Source organism: Paroedura picta, chromosome 4, assembly GCF_049243985.1.
Source record: "Paroedura picta isolate Pp20150507F chromosome 4, Ppicta_v3.0, whole genome shotgun sequence".
In the NCBI taxonomy this organism is placed as follows: domain Eukaryota; kingdom Metazoa; phylum Chordata; class Lepidosauria; order Squamata; family Gekkonidae; genus Paroedura; species Paroedura picta.
In genome coordinates, this window is record NC_135372.1 from 122,169,395 (window position 1) to 122,186,174 (window position 16,780).

At 45.8% G+C, this 16,780-nt stretch overlaps 1 protein-coding gene across 2 annotated transcripts in view; it reads left to right on the forward strand.

Annotated features, from left to right (window-relative positions):
- The window catches only part of PLCG1 (phospholipase C gamma 1), a 101,456-nt gene extending 86,503 nt beyond the window's left edge, over nt 1–14,953 (forward strand). For both annotated transcript variants that reach the window (XM_077335428.1, XM_077335429.1), the window contains exons 20-32: nt 579–656; nt 1,534–1,637; nt 2,536–2,632; nt 3,189–3,261; nt 4,175–4,332; nt 4,851–4,947; nt 7,161–7,385; nt 8,088–8,236; nt 10,157–10,271; nt 11,124–11,285; nt 12,255–12,343; nt 12,675–12,862; nt 14,692–14,953. In XM_077335428.1, coding sequence (XP_077191543.1) covers nt 579–656; nt 1,534–1,637; nt 2,536–2,632; nt 3,189–3,261; nt 4,175–4,332; nt 4,851–4,947; nt 7,161–7,385; nt 8,088–8,236; nt 10,157–10,271; nt 11,124–11,285; nt 12,255–12,343; nt 12,675–12,862; nt 14,692–14,734 — 1,578 coding nt within the window. In that variant the 3' untranslated portion in view covers nt 14,735–14,953. The remainder of the gene's footprint in view (nt 1–578; nt 657–1,533; nt 1,638–2,535; nt 2,633–3,188; nt 3,262–4,174; nt 4,333–4,850; nt 4,948–7,160; nt 7,386–8,087; nt 8,237–10,156; nt 10,272–11,123; nt 11,286–12,254; nt 12,344–12,674; nt 12,863–14,691) is intronic.
- The last annotated feature ends 1,827 nt before the right edge of the window (nt 14,954–16,780 follow it).

A 16,780-nucleotide genomic window follows, 5' to 3' on the forward strand; every position in this document is an offset into this window, starting at 1 on the left:
GAGAGTCCAGTGTCTTTGCCCTTGGCTTGAGTTGGAAAAGCTCTTGTTTTCCTGGCAGAGAGGCTCTATGCGCATCCAGGTTATCTCTGGTATTGTGCATCTAGCAGCCTGAATAGTCCAGGCTAGCCTGGGTTTATCAGAGTTTGGAAGCTAAGCAGAGTCAACCCAAGTCAGTACTCGGAGGGAAGGCTGCCAAGGAAGTCCAGGGTTGCTATGCTGGGGAAAGTAAAGGCAACCCACCTCTGCTTATCTCTTGAACTGAAAACTCCTTGAGAGGGGTTTCCATAAGTTGGTTGCAACTTGATGGCACTTTAGATGATGATGATGATACAGCTAGAGGAAGACCCTGCCATGTTTTCTGATGGTGAGAAGGGCCTGTCAAAGGGACTGCGTCAGTGATTGCTGGATCCACATAGATAAAAACCCCATGGGGCACATACTGTGTCAAGGAGAGGTGTTAAGCAAGTTTGAGCTGTCTCTTCCACCTGTCTTGGAATATCTTTGCTAGTATTTCTTTCTATGCAGTAAGACATGAATGAATGTACTCCTCCCATATCTCTTCTTTGCTTTGTACACAGGAGCCAGATTATGGTGCTCTCTATGAAGGACGGAATCCAGGATTCTATGTGGAAGCCAACCCCATGCCCACCTTTAAGGTATGTAAAAAAACCCACACAAGGCAAAACCCCCTTCTGAAATGCTGGCACTTGTGCAGTATGGTTTGGCATGGCATGAAAGGGAGTAGCCTGGTATGTACCCAGTTTGGTAGGACAGTGGGGTTCTTATGATGCTATGGAATAGGGAAGGTATACTTGTTGAGTTGCAAAATGGGGAGGTTTATGTTCTTCATTTATACCCCATAATTCTTCCTCACTAGTGACCCACGTTGTTCTCCTCTCCTCCATTTCATTCTCACAACAGCCTTGTGAGGAAGGTTAGGCTGTGTGCCTGTGATTGCCTCAAGGTCACCCAAAAAGCTAGTTTGGCAGAGTGATGTGAACCCCATCTGGGTTTCCCAGATCCCAGTACAGTCTTACCATTGCACCAGAGTGGTTATCAGACTGATGTGGGGATTGACAGAGGATGGCGCTTTTCAGAATGATGTTGCCGGGTTCTTTTGCTCAGCGAGTCCTTCTTTGTTGAAGGAAGGGTTTGTATCAATCAGCTGGCTCATCGGGCTCCTGTTTGCTAATCCGTTTGCAAGCAGTAATGTTCCTTTTTGTGTACCTGAAATACTGGCTTGTGCAGTGTGGTTGTTTGTCCTCTTTGAATTTCAGTCATGTCCATACACTTGCAGTCATGGGAACTTCAGCCACAGAAGTCTGAAAATAAATTTTCCCTCCCAAGCATCAAATGTTTTTTATAGTTTCTTGTTGTAAATTTCACACTGTGTTCCTACATGTGGTGGATGCACCAAGGTAGAAATAAGTATCTAACCATAAACTATGGCCTCAGCAGCCTCACTCTCATCATATGTATACCCATCACAGCTTTTGCGCTGATCAAACAGCCTTTCTCATCTCTTACGTTTAGTGTGCTGTCAAAGCTTTGTTTGACTACAAGGCACAGCGGGAGGATGAACTCACGTTCACAAAAAATGCTGTCATCCAGAATGTGGAGAAACAAGAAGGAGGCTGGTGAGTTCCCTCTGCCATCTTGATCCTTCTGCTGCTGTTACTTAGTCACTTAACTACATCCCTGGAGGAGTGAATCTCGAAATAACTGGGTACTTTGAAGGGGAGAAGCAGTGGGTTGGGTCCTCCTTCCATCTGCAGCTTCCCCCTCGCAATCCTCTCTAATCTGCTGCTTTTCATCTCCAAATCATACCATTCCCTTGCCATGTTGCAGCTGTTTAGGGTCAACTTTTGATCCAATTCCTGACATGTTTTAGCCATTTAATCAGAAACATCTTCTAAAGTCAGAGGATTTGGTGGTATTTCCTGTGAGTGACAGAGCAGGAATCTGTTGATCTGTCTTCCATTCCTTGGAGGCAGGACAGAATTAACCACAGAGTATGGTTGATCCTTAAGGTTAACTATACTGCCGCCACTGGTAAATCTGTGTATCGACATGAAGGTAGGACAATGAAGAAAGCTGTGTTGGAGGACAGTTTCATGGATGTTGTGGACCACCAAAAAGACATATAAGCAGGTTCTAGATCAAATGAAGCCTGAATTATCGCTAGAATCTAAAACAACTAAACTCAGGCTATCATACTTTGATCACATTATGAGAAGACAAGACTTACTGGCAGAGACAGTAAGGCTAGGAAAAGCTGAAGGTGATTGGAAAAAAGGAAGACCCACATTGAAATGGATTAACTCAATCAAGGAAGCCATGGCCATCAGTTTGTAAGGCCTGAGCAAGGCTGTTAATAATAAAAAGTTTTGGAGGTCATTAATTCATAGGGTCACCTTAAATTGGAAGCAACGTGATGGCGCTGAACATACGCACATACAGCTAAGTTCTGTAAGTCTCCCTAAAACATTGCTCAACCTTCAGACTTAAGTCTTCTCAATGTTTTGTTTTTCACAGGTGGAGAGGAGATTATGGGGGTAAGAAGCAACTGTGGTTTCCATCTAATTATGTAGAAGAAATAGCGAGTCCAACGGGACTGGAGCCAGAGAGGGAGGTGAGCATTCATTTGGAAGACCGGGAAAGAAATCCCTAGGAAAGTTCAAGATCTGTTTTGTTTTCATCTCTTAAAGAAAAAAACTTAAGAGTTTCCTTGTTTGTGCTTGGGAGCTTGTGCATTTGGGAACTGGTTTATGTGGATGAGAAATGTTGCAGCCACAGTCTCCTGCCAGGCCTTTTGGACTTAGTTCTGCATGGATGTAAAACAGTGAAGGACACAGAGGGGTCCATCTCATGGGAGCTCCCCTTGCACAAGTGCTTTCTCTTCAGGACTCATTAAAGCAACCAGAATTTATTTGGTTGCTTTCATTTAAATGTATACGACCCATGCCAAGAGCATGGTGAGGTTTTCCACAAATAGGAAGGATGTGAGAGAGGGTAGCCAGTGCACAATTGAACTGCAAGTTCTTTAATATTAACTTTGAGCCTCTTTTGGGTGGGTGAGCAGGGGAAGACAAGATATAAATATTCAGATTCAACATTATGTAAAATGTGGATTACTTTGCATAAGGCGGGCTATAATTAAAAGTACACGGTTATGATTTTTCTTCCAGCAACAGCTAGATGAGAATAGCCCCTTGGGAGACCTGCTTGGAGGTGTCTTGGATGTACCGTCCTGTCAAATTGGTAAATGGACTTTTAACTTTTTGTGTGCACGTGTTGGAGAAGGGACAGCTACCTTGATTTCTATTCCCATTTCCCCTGTTCTCTTCCCATTTCCCCTGTTCTCTCGTTTCTTGCGAGAGCTCTGTTACTAAGATTTATTCCAAGGCAAAGCTGTCTGCTAGCTTTCATTCATTGATTCATGCATGCATTCATTGATTCGTTTGTTCGTTCATTCATTCATTCATTCATTCCATTTGTGTACAGCCCTTTCCTAAGTCTCAGATTGGTTCACATGGAACATAAAGAATGATACATTGAACTTGGTTTTGTCTCAAGTAAAATACAGCAATAGTAATAATAATAATAATAATAATAATAATAATAATAATAATAATAATAATAACAGAGAATGTAAAGAGAATTGGAAATTAGACAGAACTACAAAGTAGATATGGTAAACAAAATAATATGACAGAAATATCCGAAGAAGTGTATGTGCACACGAAAGCTCATACCTTGAATAAAACTTTGTTGGTCTTAAAGGTGCCACTGGACTCCAGGTTTGTTCTGCTGCTTCAGACCAACACGGCTACCCACCTGAATCTAAAATAATATGATAGCTGTTGTGTGCTGAATTTGGAAAGGTTCAAGAGGTTCAGTGATTCTGCAATTACCTTCTTTCCTCTGGGGGAATTCCACTCTTGTTGTGCATAGAAGTCAGGATTAAATTAAATCACTCTTGAATTTTCTTTTCCTCCCTTTTTTGGCTTTTGTTTGGTGTTCACACTGCCTGCATAGTAAATAAATAAATGAGTAAAAATAGGGGTGTAAAGATGTTTTAAATCAACGAGCAGTTCTGGGGAGTTAGAGGAGGGCCTCGGCCTGTGAGCCTGTAGCCTAATCCTGACTCTGCTCACCCTTCCTCCTCCAACAGCTACCCGCCCCGAGGGGAAGAACAACCGCATGTTTGTCTTCTCCATCAGCATGACTTCTATTTCGCGAAGGTCCTTGGATGTGGCTGCCGACACACACGAAGACCTCTTGGACTGGGTGAAGAAAATCCGCGAGGCAGCACAGACTGCTGACGCTCGGGTGAGAGAGGCCTTCTCAGCGGATGTTGTAATGGCTAGATGCAAAAGCCTTCTAGTAAGGTTATGTTTGTATTTTTACTTGCCACAGGAAGCGTGTAACAATACCTCTCCCCCAGGGCTCCGTAGTAGCAAGGCTGTCCCTCTATAAATTTCTAAGAGACAGAGGACGAGAAACACAGCACCTTTTAATACCTTTTTTTGTGGCCAAACAGCTGGGCAGAAAGTGTTCCCATCAATGTCTAGCAAACCTCAGTGAAAGCCATTGGCCCTGCTCTTCCTCACTTGTGATCCGCATTGACGAGGCATGCTGTTGTTGCAAGCAAGGTCATTCCAGTGCCACGTTGTAAGCCAGGGGTAGTCAAACTGCGGCCCTCCAGATGTCCATGGACTACAATTCCCAGGAGCCCCCTGCCAGCGTTCGCTGGCAGGGGGCTCCTGGGAATTGTAGTCCATGGACATCTGGAGGGCCGCAGTTTGACTACCCCTGTCGTAAGCCCTGCAGTCTTTTTCCTTTGGCAGCTCTCAGAAGGCAAGATGATGGAGAGGAGGAAGAAGATAGCACTGGAGCTTTCTGAACTTGTCATCTACTGTCGCCCTGTCCCCTTTGATGAAGACAGTAAGTGCCATTTCCTTTGGTTATACACAGAAAATCTTGGCTAGAGGTGACAGCCAAAAAACTGGGATGAGTTCAGCCTTCAGGCTACAGATAACGACTGAGTGGTAGGCCTTCCCTCTTGTTAAAATGTCGTGATAATTGAACTTTGCTGTCGTGGAATTAGTTCTGGCAGATCTTGGCCAGTTGTTTTCCCAACTTCATTTATGTATCACTTTTCACAAATTCAGAGACAATTGAAGGGCAGAACAAGGGAGTATAGAATTTGCTCTGGAGCTTTGAAAGGCTGTTGTGGAGAAGGACGTATTGCTTATATGTGGAATAGTAAAAATAGGCCTTCGTATTTGGAAATCATCAGTAGTTGAATGAAAGCTTTTTTATAGGTGTTATAAAGTTGCTCAGATCATGGAACAAAATAACAAAAGTGTTGCAAAGTTAAACAGATGGCCCTTTTTTCATTAGATGTTAGTTCAGAATCTAATTTACATCTGTTGCAAAGTCAGGTTGAAATTTGGTATCCTTGGGCATAAGTACCTTAAAAAAACCCAATTATCCAATTTATTTTATTTATTTTAGATTTTTATACCGCCCTTCCATATGGCTCTGGGCAGTTTACATATAACATCATGGGGTAATTACATAGAACACTGCAACAAATTTAACAATCATAACATGTCAACCAAAACAGTATTTAAAGAGGAACAGGAACATTGACACAGCTTTGGGTTGGTCAGATTCTTCAGTCATGAGAGGGGGTGTCTGGGGGAGCAGTGGGTTTTTTTGGGCTGGTTGGCCTCAAGCAAATGCCTGGTGAAGGAGCTCCCTTTTGCAGACCCTGAAAAATTGTGAGAGTTCGGACAGGGCACTGATCTCTTCAGGTAGCTCATTCCACCAGGTGGGGGCCAGGACCGAGAAGGCTGTGGCCCTTGTTGAGGTCTGACGTGCTTCTCTGGGGCCAGGGATCCACAGCCAGTTGGTGGTGGTGGAGCATAAGGCTCTTTGGGGAGGGAGTATAGACTTGGAGGCGGTCTCTCAGATACACTGGGCCCAGACCACGTATGGCCTTAAAGGTGATTACCAAAACCTTAAGTTTAATTTGGAATTCAACTGGGAGCCAGCCGAGTCATTGGAGTATAGGCTGGATGTGGGACCTCCATGGTGTATTAGTGAGAATCCTGGCCATGGCATTCTGCACCAGCTGTAATTTCCAGATCAAGGAGAAGGGTAGGCCTGAATAGAGTGAGTTACAGAAGTCCAGTCTAGAGGTGACCATTGCATGGATCACTGTGGCTAGGTGTTCCAGGGCCAAGAAGGGCGCTAGTAACTTGGTTTGGCGAAGGTGGTGAAATGCCAGCCACGCTACCTTTGTTACCTGGGCTTCCATTGTCATGGAAGCATCCAGAATCATGCTCAGGTACCTGACGGAATGAACTGCACTCCATCCAGGGTGGGCAGGCACACTTCCTCCCATGGTCCCTTCCTGCCCAGCCGCAGGACCTCCATCTTTGCAGGGTTGAGCTTCAGATGACTCTGCTTCAGCCATTTCATCACTGCTTTCAAGCAGCTGGTTAATGCTTCTGGGGGAGAGTCAGGGCGGTCATCCATCAGGAGGAAGATTTAGGTGTCATATGCATATTGGTGGCAACCCTGTCCAAACCTCCACACCAGCTGAGCAAGAGGGCGCGTGAAGATATTAAATGGGATAGGAGAGAGGACTGCTCCTTGAGGGACTCCACATGTCAACTGGTGACGGTTAGATACTCTCTCTCCATGACCCCGGAGGAAGGGGATCAGCCAGTTGAGAGCTGTCCCCGTATCCTAGTGTCAGCGAGGCAGTGAGCTAAGAGCTCATGATTGACTGTGTCAAATGCAGCTGACAGGTCTAATAGTATCAGCAGCGCTGATTCTCCTCGGTCCACCTGGTGGCGGAGGTCGTCCGTCAGGGTCTCGAAAGCTAAGCAAGGTTGGTTAGTATTTGGATGGGAGACCTCCAAGGAAGTCCAGGGTTGCAACACAGAGGCAGGTAATGGCAGTCTTCCTTGACATCTTTTGCCTTCAAAATCCCACCACCCATTTGATTTTAAATAGATTGAAACCCATTTATTCGTATGTGTTATGTGGTCTGCATTTTTAAGAGTTCATTTCAACACCTGTATGCTTTTGTCACTACTTGTGGTAGCAGCTTCCTGACCAAAGTCTGCCCATTTCCCTTACAGAGATTGGTACAGACAGGGCCTGCTACAGAGACATGTCCTCTTTCCCTGAAACAAAGGCAGAAAAGTACGTCAACAAAATCAAAGGGAAAAAGTTCCTCCAGTACAATCGGCTGCAGCTTTCCCGCATCTACCCCAAGGGACAACGCCTGGACTCCTCCAACTATGACCCCCTGCCTATGTGGATCTGTGGTAGTCAGTTGGTGGCGCTCAACTTCCAGACACCAGGTCAGAGCTGCCTTCCTCCCTTGGATGTGTTCTGTTTCATAACAACAACTCTCTGGTGACCAGAGCTCACAGCATGTTTGTTCTGCAGGAAACCCTTTTCTTTCCCCACTGTTTGGCTATGTGCACTGTTCTACAACACTCTGAGCATTCTTATTTTGAGTTTCTGAAGGGATAATGGTGTGTAATATTTTCTTGATATACAAGATGTATTTTTATGTTTTTTACACTTGATCAATTTTAAAGAAAACCAGCTAATTGTCTTGATAATGTTTAGCATTTATATGGCACTTTTCACACAGATTGGGTTGGATCTCTTCCACTAGTGGTCATAGAATCATAGAGTAATAGAATTGGAAGGGACCACATGGGTCATCTAGTCCAACCCCCTGCACTATGGTGATGCCTTTCTCTATTACAAGGAGCATTCCTCTGACACAAGAGGCTGTGAAGAGCCTCCTTATGCCAGAGAAAGGTGTTGCTGCTAGCAGAGTGGGTCCACAGGATCCAGCCCATTCCCTTGCAAACTTTACAACTGTACAAGAGGTACAGTTACCCTCATTCTGCACCTGAGGTGTAGAGTACCTTGCTACTTGGCATTTAGTTCATTGTCCATTTGGCACTGCCATGAGAAAATCCTAAATTTAAGAGTGACAAATTGGTGTAATTAAAATGGTGCTATGACTATTTCTCTGTGTTTTGCAGACAAGCCAATGCAGATGAATCAGGCCCTGTTCATGTGCGGAGGTCGGTGTGGTTTCATGTTGCAGCCGGCCAACATGCGAGATGACCTCTTTGATCCATTTGATAAGAACACCGTGCGTGGAGTGGAGTCCCTTTCCATCTCCATTGAGGTTTGTGCTGGCTCCAACAAGCCATGTAGTAAATCCTTAAGGTGATGGATGTGTCTTTCAAGACTGTTTATGCACTGGAGGTTTCATGCTGTGCTGCAGACTGGAGTTTTAGTCGTGGCAAGTTGCCCCACCTCTTCCTGCACCCACATGGGGGAGCATTTAGCCTGGTGCACCTCATCTGCTCCCTATTTGTGCTCCTGCACAGGAGCTGGGGCAGTGAAGTTCCCAGTGCATAAACGGTCTTAGTGAGGAATTTCAACCCTTCACTCACTGTTACTTCAGCACTTTGAATCTGGCTTTTATAGCGCTTTCTCACCCGCTGGCCAACCAGTTCCTCTAGATAGGCAACTACCCAGCATAGAGACCAAAGCCTTCCCCTGATGTTGCCTCTTAGCTGTGGGATTCAGAGGTTGACTGCCTCTGAATGTGGAGGTGCCTTTCAGTCACCATGGCTTGTAGCCACTGTTAGATTTACCGTCCATTAATCTATCTAATCCCCTTTGAAAGCAGCTTATTCCAGTGGCCATGACTACATCCTCTGGCAGCGAATTCCACATTTTCATCACTGTCTGTGTAAAGAAGTATTTCCAGTCTAGTCTGTTGCTGTGTCCATAGAGCTTCATATGTTTGTTTTGAAATCTGAAAGGTACAGCTATACTCTGTACAGTTACAAATGCTCAGTGGTGAGCAGGATATGATTTAACAGAATGGCCTCTTAAGTATCTGTTCCATTATATATTTCTGGTAAGCCCTTGGAGGAGGAGCGTGTCTCATGGCTAAAGTGCCACATCCACTCAGGGTGGCTGTCTAGCCCCCCAGTGCCTCCTCCTCCAGTCAGCTTGCCTGTCTATCCAGCAGCCAGCCAATCACCTTCCATCCCCCACCCCTGACCACCCCCTCCTCCTTCCATTTCCCTTTGATGCTTGGAGGCTACAGATCCCTGCTGCATGAGAGCTGCCCCTGTTGGTGAGTTCCCTGCAGCCTGCAGCCTTTCCAGGTCCTGGGGAGGATGGAGAGGCCATCCACATCGTTCTCCCACCGCACCCCAATCTAGCACTCGCTGTATTCCTGAATGCAACTGGCTTTGCCCCTAGTTTATTATATACCTTGAAAGGGTTGAGAAAAGAAAGTCTCTGGAATAGTTGTGGGGAAATTCTTCTCTGGAGAAGAAAGGTGACAGTAGGCAATCTTCTGCCACCCACAGGTGGCACCCTCTGCTTAAAACTGCTCTTCCCATTTCTTGAATTGTTGTGCATATTTAGCCGTGGGCTCCTTGATTTAGGTTGCACTACGTCCATCCCTTGAGTGGTGAGACTGTGCAAGAGCTTTAGCAGCACCTTTTTCGATAGCCCAATCAAAGAAGAAGTTGCTCCCATTTCCCAGAGAAACCAGTTTTGCAGAATGCTGATTGGCTGTCCCATTCATGAAGCCTCTTCTTTCCCAGGCTAGACTTTTTTGAATGTCTAAAATATCTAAATCTTAGTTTTTCCTTTTTTTTAAGGGACGGGAGGTTTTTGGACATCTCTAGATCAGTGGTTCTCAACCTTCCTAATGCCGCGACCCTTTAATACATTTCCTCATGTTGCAAGTGTTCTTTCATAGAAATTAAACCGAAACTGACCAATGGCGTGAAGATCCATTGTTCAAGATTGTATATAAATTGGTTATAAATTGTATATAAATTGGTGGGTGCCTTTAGGAGAAGCAGCAACAGTAGTAGCGCCCCTCCCCGCCCAGCTGCTTGCCCTGCCGCGACCCCGTGAAAGGGTCGTTTGACCCCCAAAGGGGTCCCGACCCCCAGGTTGAGAACCAGTGCTCTAGATGGACTGGGATGCTGTTCCCTGTACTCTAGGAAGCTTAGGAAAAGCAGTCATATGATTTTTGCGTGTGCGTGTCTCTTCCCTGTCACACAATGTGTAGGTCCTGGGGGCACGGCATCTTCCCAAAAATGGAAGGGGAATTGTTTGTCCCTTTGTAGAGGTTGAGGTGTCTGGAGCAGAGTATGACAATGCCAAGCAGAAGACGGAGACGGTGGGTGAGTACCTGGGCCTCATCCTGCATCCCTGAAACATTTATCTCTCGCTCTCAACCTTACAGATCAGCTTCCTCGTTGCTAGGCTAGTACTTAAAGGGTGATTTGACATGGGGGGGGTCTCTTCCTGTTGCCCTGTTCCTCAGCTTTGTGCTGCTTGCTTTCCCTTCATGTTGAGACCAGTGTGTGAGGACATGGTTCGCAGAAATCCAGCCCGGCTTTGGCCAGGTGGCCTCAGGCAACATTTGGGCCTTGTGATGTGGCTAAAAATGCTTCCTGTTCACTGAACCAGCCGTAAACAATACTAGGCTTTCTGTTCTGGTGCTAAGAACGGAAACTTCAGCAATTTGTAGAGGTAAGGTTGCAGAGTGGATTGTTGGCGGTGCAATGGATCCCTTAGATGGCTGGAACAGAAATAAAGGCACAGGTGATGGGATGCTATCTTCTTGTTCAGCAAGAAAGCAGCTTTCAGTAGATGCTGGCCTATGAGCGGCACTGAGCTCTGCCTTGCATCATGACTATTCAGAAAGCAAAGCATGTCCATTTGGGTCTTAGGCCACATTTGGTTCAGCAGAGAAAGTGCAGTCCTAGCTGCTGGCTAATTTTGTTAGGTTAGTTCTTCTCAACCAACAGTTGTAGCTATTTTTAGTTTGAGAGGCCAGATCTGAGAAGATTTTAATGACAGTCTAGTGCTTGCATAGAGCCTCTTGTGATGCAGAGTAGTAAGGCAGCAGACATGCAGTCTGAAAGCTCTGCCCATGAGGCTGGGAGTTCCCAGCCAGTTACTATTTGAAGTATCCTTTGGCTTTAACAAATACACTAGACAGAACTTCCATTGTCTTTTGTTTACTGCAGTTGACAATGGCTTGAACCCTGCCTGGCCCCCGAAGACCTTTCAGTTCCATATCCATAACCCCGAGTTTGCCTTCCTGCGCTTTGTGGTCTATGAAGAAGATGTGTTTAGTGACCAGAACTTCTTGGCTCAAGCCACATTCCTGGTTAAAGGCCTCAAGACAGGTATGTTGGGTGGTCTGGTTGGAGGGGGAGTCTTGCTCTTTGGGGGTAATACAGTTGTGCAAAAACGTGCATTTGCCAATACTAATAAGAATGGAAGGTGCAAGAAGTCAACAAATATCCATGAATATAATTGTGTGATTCATCACATAGTGGCATTGAATAGACTTTCCTGTGGAATCCTCATAACTTCATTCTGTAGAGAGGAAAGAGTGTGTTGTTGATCCCAAGTGTTGTGGGTTAAAACCTAAAAGGATTTACCATGGTGGTTAAAACCTGAGAATGCTGTAGTATGTATGGGGGGGGGGGGGTAGCACCTCCACTTTCACTTGAAGCAGCCTTATACCGAAGTAAATCCTTGATCTGTCAAGGTCTGGTTGGCATTGGCTATTTGGGATCTCAGGCAGAAGTCTTTCACTTCACTGAATACCTGGTCCTTTCATAGAATCATAGAGTTGGAAGGGGCCATACAGGCCATCTAGTCCTACCCTCTGCTCGACGCAGGATCAGCCCAAAGCATCCTAAAGCAATGGATTTCAACTGGAGATGATGAGGATTGAACCTTGGTCCTTCCACACGCCGAGCAGATGCTGAACCACTGAGCCAGGGCTCCTTTCCGCTTCATCTTGCCCCCAGTACCTGCTCTGATCAGTGCCTAGTGTCCTGCACACCTATATTCCACACCCTCCCATTCATCCTTCTCCTGTAATCTCTCTCCTCCTTTTGAGGATAGTCCATGCAAAATAGGCAGCAACAGAATTCTCAGTTCAGTTCTTTATTTAAACAAACTCAACAAAACGAAAAGTCAAATGACCAAGCAACAATTCTATCTAAATGTTATGTTGTCGTAAAATGTGGCTTTAAAAATAAATCCTTTCGTGAAATGTGTATGCAGTGAAGGTACATATTTGTGATTAGCTGGCTTCTGCCAGTGGCTTCTTCTCACTCAAGGGGATATTGGTTTTCTTTTAGGATACCGAGCTGTGCCTTTGAAGAACAACTACAGTGAGGATCTGGAACTGGCCTCCTTGTTGACAAAAATCGATATCTTTCCTGGCAAGGTGAATCTGGGGTTCTAATGTAGCGGCTCTCAAATGTTTGTATCCTATGTCTGTCTCTCTCTTGAGCCTCATCCAACTCCCTTGCCACTCAATTGAGTTCACATCCTAGTTGCAGAGATGGGAGAACTCCATGTGTCTGTAGAATTTCTCACCAGTAAGCTAGAGTGTCAATCTTCACAGATGTAATGGGAGTTGCTTACAAGGACTAACTTTTCTCTGAAATTGAGAAGAACTGAACAGACTCTGCTCACCCCCAAAGTTCTTGAAACCACAGAGAACTAGGCCTACAGCCTGCTTGGCCTTAAGAACTTCTTATGTCTTTCCATTTCAGCAAGAGAATGGAGAAATTAGCCCCTTTGGGATTTCGGCCTTCCGAGATAGGCCAGGAGACTCTGCAAATCATCTCGGGGCAGGCCGAGGCCGAGAAGGCTCCTTTGAAGCTCGCTATCAACAGCCGTTCGAGGACTTCCGGATGTCCCAGGAGCAGCTAGCGGACCACTTTGACAACCGAGATCGAAGGTGAGTCCAGCAGGAATTTCTGGGCATTCAAATGCTAGAGCAAAATTCTATAAGTGGATAATCTCTTTCCAAGATGGGCATCTTGGCATAAACCTTCCATGACTGTTTTTCAGTTTTCTGGGCTCTCTGTTTCAGTGGCCGTAATCACTTAATGCACAGTGGAGCTGAAAACACTGGGTTGGATCCTGTGACTTCTTCCAGTGGAGAAAGGGCTGTCTCTGCTGAGAAAAACTTGGTAGAAAGATGACAAAAGATCCAGCCCAAACTAGATGACACCCCCCCCCCCAAAAAAAAAAACAACTGCAGATGCTAGAACTTCATCACTTGTTGAAGATTTCATGTGAGAGCAGGTGAAACATTATATTTAGAACAGCTCTATCAGCGCTGTGATGAGCCCAAGGTCACCCAGCTGGCTGCATGTGGAGGAGCAGGGAATCAAACCCAGCTTACCAGATTAGAACCCAGCTCTACCACCCCGCTGGTGGTAGAGTATGTGCCTTCCCTATTTCAAGGGGGCACGGAGTGTAGCACAGTTCCCCCTTTTCTTCCTTTCTCTTTCTGTTCTACCTCCTACCCAGCACAATTTAACTTTTATGGGGAGTCTGCTATCCATTCCTACCCCTATTTTCAGCACTCAGATGTCGGCTCTTGAGTAACTCGCAGTGTGCTGAGGAAGTTGACTGGATGGAGATGTGAGAGGTTGGCATGGATCTCTCCTTAGTCTGAGTGCTGTGCTGTTTCCATACACGCCCATGAGTAGAGAGGAGTGGGAGACAGAGAATTAGCGCTGTCTCAAGAATCCTAAGAGGATGTTTGGTCATTGAAGCATTGCAGTACTCCTGCAGAGACACAACACGTTCCCTCACATGGCACAAGGGAGTTCAGTATGGAAAGGATATTTCAGCAAATTAAACACAATGCAGAATAGTCATAATGATGTCATTTCCTGAATACGTGGTCTCAGAAACTGAGGAACAGGCCTTAGTCGAATGTTAAGTGCCTGTCTTATGTAGCATATAATTCTGCAGTGTAGAAATTAAATTCCCATGAACGCCAGGAGGGCGGGGGATGGAATTTTGAACTGACTGTGCAAAAACATGACTAAGATCTTCTGTGAACATTGTGGCTCTTGTATAAACAGCACCCTTACCAGAATCAGAAGGTGGCCATTTCATGAACAGTGCACTAAGTATACCTTGGCAGCGGTCTGCACTTGGGCACCCACCACTTTCCCCCAAAAGTTCACAACCCAGTGTGAAGCGAGATGCGATATGGGATCTGGACCAGAAAAACATTGGGTTCCATTCCTTGCTCGGCTGTGAAGTTCAGGGTGTTTTGAGGCAAGCCAAAGCTAATTTAGGCTAGCCTCATACACATTGTTGTTGATAGGCCAAAACGGGCAACGCCTCAAAGAGGTGGTCCTGACCTCCTAGGTCAGGGCTCTCCGGCCTTTTTGAGCCCACAGGCACCTTTGGAATTCGGACACAGCCACAAAAACGGCTGTTGCCATTTACCCTCGGTCACACAATGAATACCCTTGTGCTGTGGTGGCAGCTGCTGCCAAAGTAGCATTTTAAAAATCTGCACAACCGAACAAATCTCCAGTGGCCAATCGGAAGCCTTGTTGGGCAAAACCCCCTTTTGACTTTGCCCACTTTCTAAAAACACATGGTGGGCACCAGGAAAGGTGTCCACAGGCTCCATGGCTTACCCAACTTCATGAAGCACGGGGGACATTGCTGTTGGATGGGCTGCCCAGTGCTGCTCCAACTGGCGACTTTTCCCCTTTTAAGTTGGCCGTAGCTACGGGCTGTCTTTCTTCTCCACAGGGTACTGCGACGGACCAGAGTGAATGGGGATAACCGCCTCTAGCCCAACTCGGCCAGCTGTGAAGCACCCCCAGTGCTTGCGATTCTCACGGATTGCTGTGAACTGGTTTCTATGGAAACGGCACTGCTTTGGCCTACTTTCAGGCAGCTTTTCCGGTTTCTCTTCTGAAGGGTGTTCAAGTGGAGAAATTTTTTTTAAAAAGAATCAAACCACGAATCAATGGTTCCGTGTCTTGATTGAGTCATAACAAAAGTTTTTTTTTTTTTAAAGCCCTCAACACCAAGCTAGAAATAAAGCATATTAAATGTTTCTTTCTTGTTAACACCTGGACACGACTGTGTATCATCAGATCCCTCCTTCCCCGTGACTGCGGCTACAGCGAGGAGACTACCTCAGAGCTCCCCAACCGTCTAGATACTTTTTTTGGAACATGAAAAGTTTTCCTTCACTTTGCAAAGGATTTTTTTAAACAAACAAACCATCCTTCATGTCAATGTGTGCGCTGAGGGGAGTCATCTCCAAGTGGAAAGGAACATTTACGTCTTTTGTTCTGCCATATAGCAGGAGTCCACTGGGGCTTAGCAGGCCCACGTTGAGAGGCCACATCCAGTAACATGGGCTGCTTGAGGCCACCTCTACAATGGTGTGGAGGGGGGGAAGGAAGAGTCAGTATTAAGCATGCATCTTCTCAGCTGTGGAGTTCCTTGTTCTTGATTGGCGGTCATTTGGGGTTAACTGGACATGTATGTGCAAACAATTTGGGTTGTGGGAGGAAAGCTGTAAGACCATCGGTTAGCCTTCTGATTGATACCTCGTTCTTTGGATGAACTCAGCCTCAACCATTGTGAAGCTGCCTTACCCCAACTACTTCAATCCGCTGTATAGCTATGACAACTGAGAGATGGGCGTGAGGGGGATGGGGTAGGGAAAGGACTACCTGAGTCAAAGCCAGCTCTGCAGGAGATAGAGCTCTTGCCACTGAAATCAACTTGCTCGCCTTTCTATGTAGAATCTCAGCTCCCACCATGGCAGCAAAATAATGGTGGTGTTGTGCATTATTGGTTCAGCAGCGGCTGTGGACTACCAAGGACAGTATGCCTCAAGGTGGACACTGTTCATCTGCTCCAGTTTCCAAGCCAGTCTAGCTGCAGAAGGTATTTAGCCCACTCTGAGACTTTTCTGTTGCAGCTGACATTTACATGTGGCATGACCCCTTCACCTCTTCTGAGTAATCTTCTGCCAGTAGTGACAAAATTGGGCAATTCCATCCTCATCCTGAGGGGGCCAGCAGAATCCTCGTGTGATGTCTGATTGCCACAAGGACCACGAGAAAAACGTGTGCTACAGCTCTTTGCCCAGCTAGAAAAGTGATGCCACTCCAAGGCAGGAACTGAATATTTATTTAGGTTGCCAAACTGTGAGGGGGAGTGGGGTGGCCAGAGCATTCCGGTCTTCAACAGTAACCACCAATATACACTGCAGTATTTACTATATGTGTTTGTCTGACTCTTAAGAGGACTGCCTAACTATTATGGCTGTTGTGGGGGACGGATCAGACAAGCCAATAAAATCCTCAAGTTAACTTTTATTGGGTTCTTCTTGTGTTGTAGGGGAGTAGTCCAGCATTTCCTGTTATGGTGGCCATAGCTAGCTGAGATTTTAGAAAGTGGGCATGGCCCACTTATGAGCCAGGGCTCACGATTGGGTATCCTCATTCAAATGGAATGGCTTTCCAAGTAGCCACAGACACCGGAGGATGACCGGTAAGTGTACCTGCCTTCCCTTAGTGATACTGATGGACTTTATTGTCTGTGGCAAAAGGCCATTACAATCTGACATCTATAACATAACGGTTCCATGTACCGTTTTCTACATTTTATGTAAACTGCCCTCAGCCTCAGGGGAGGGCGGTATATAAATACAATAAATAAAATTATAAACATCAGCATTAAAGCAATCTAACCAGAAAGTACTAATGAAATAAAAACATTACCTTCTTTAGAAGCAGCTCTAGACTATATTTTCTGTCTTTCCTTAGTATGTGGTTCCATTCCCCCTTCTCCTTCCCTTGTTGTTGTTAGGTGCTAA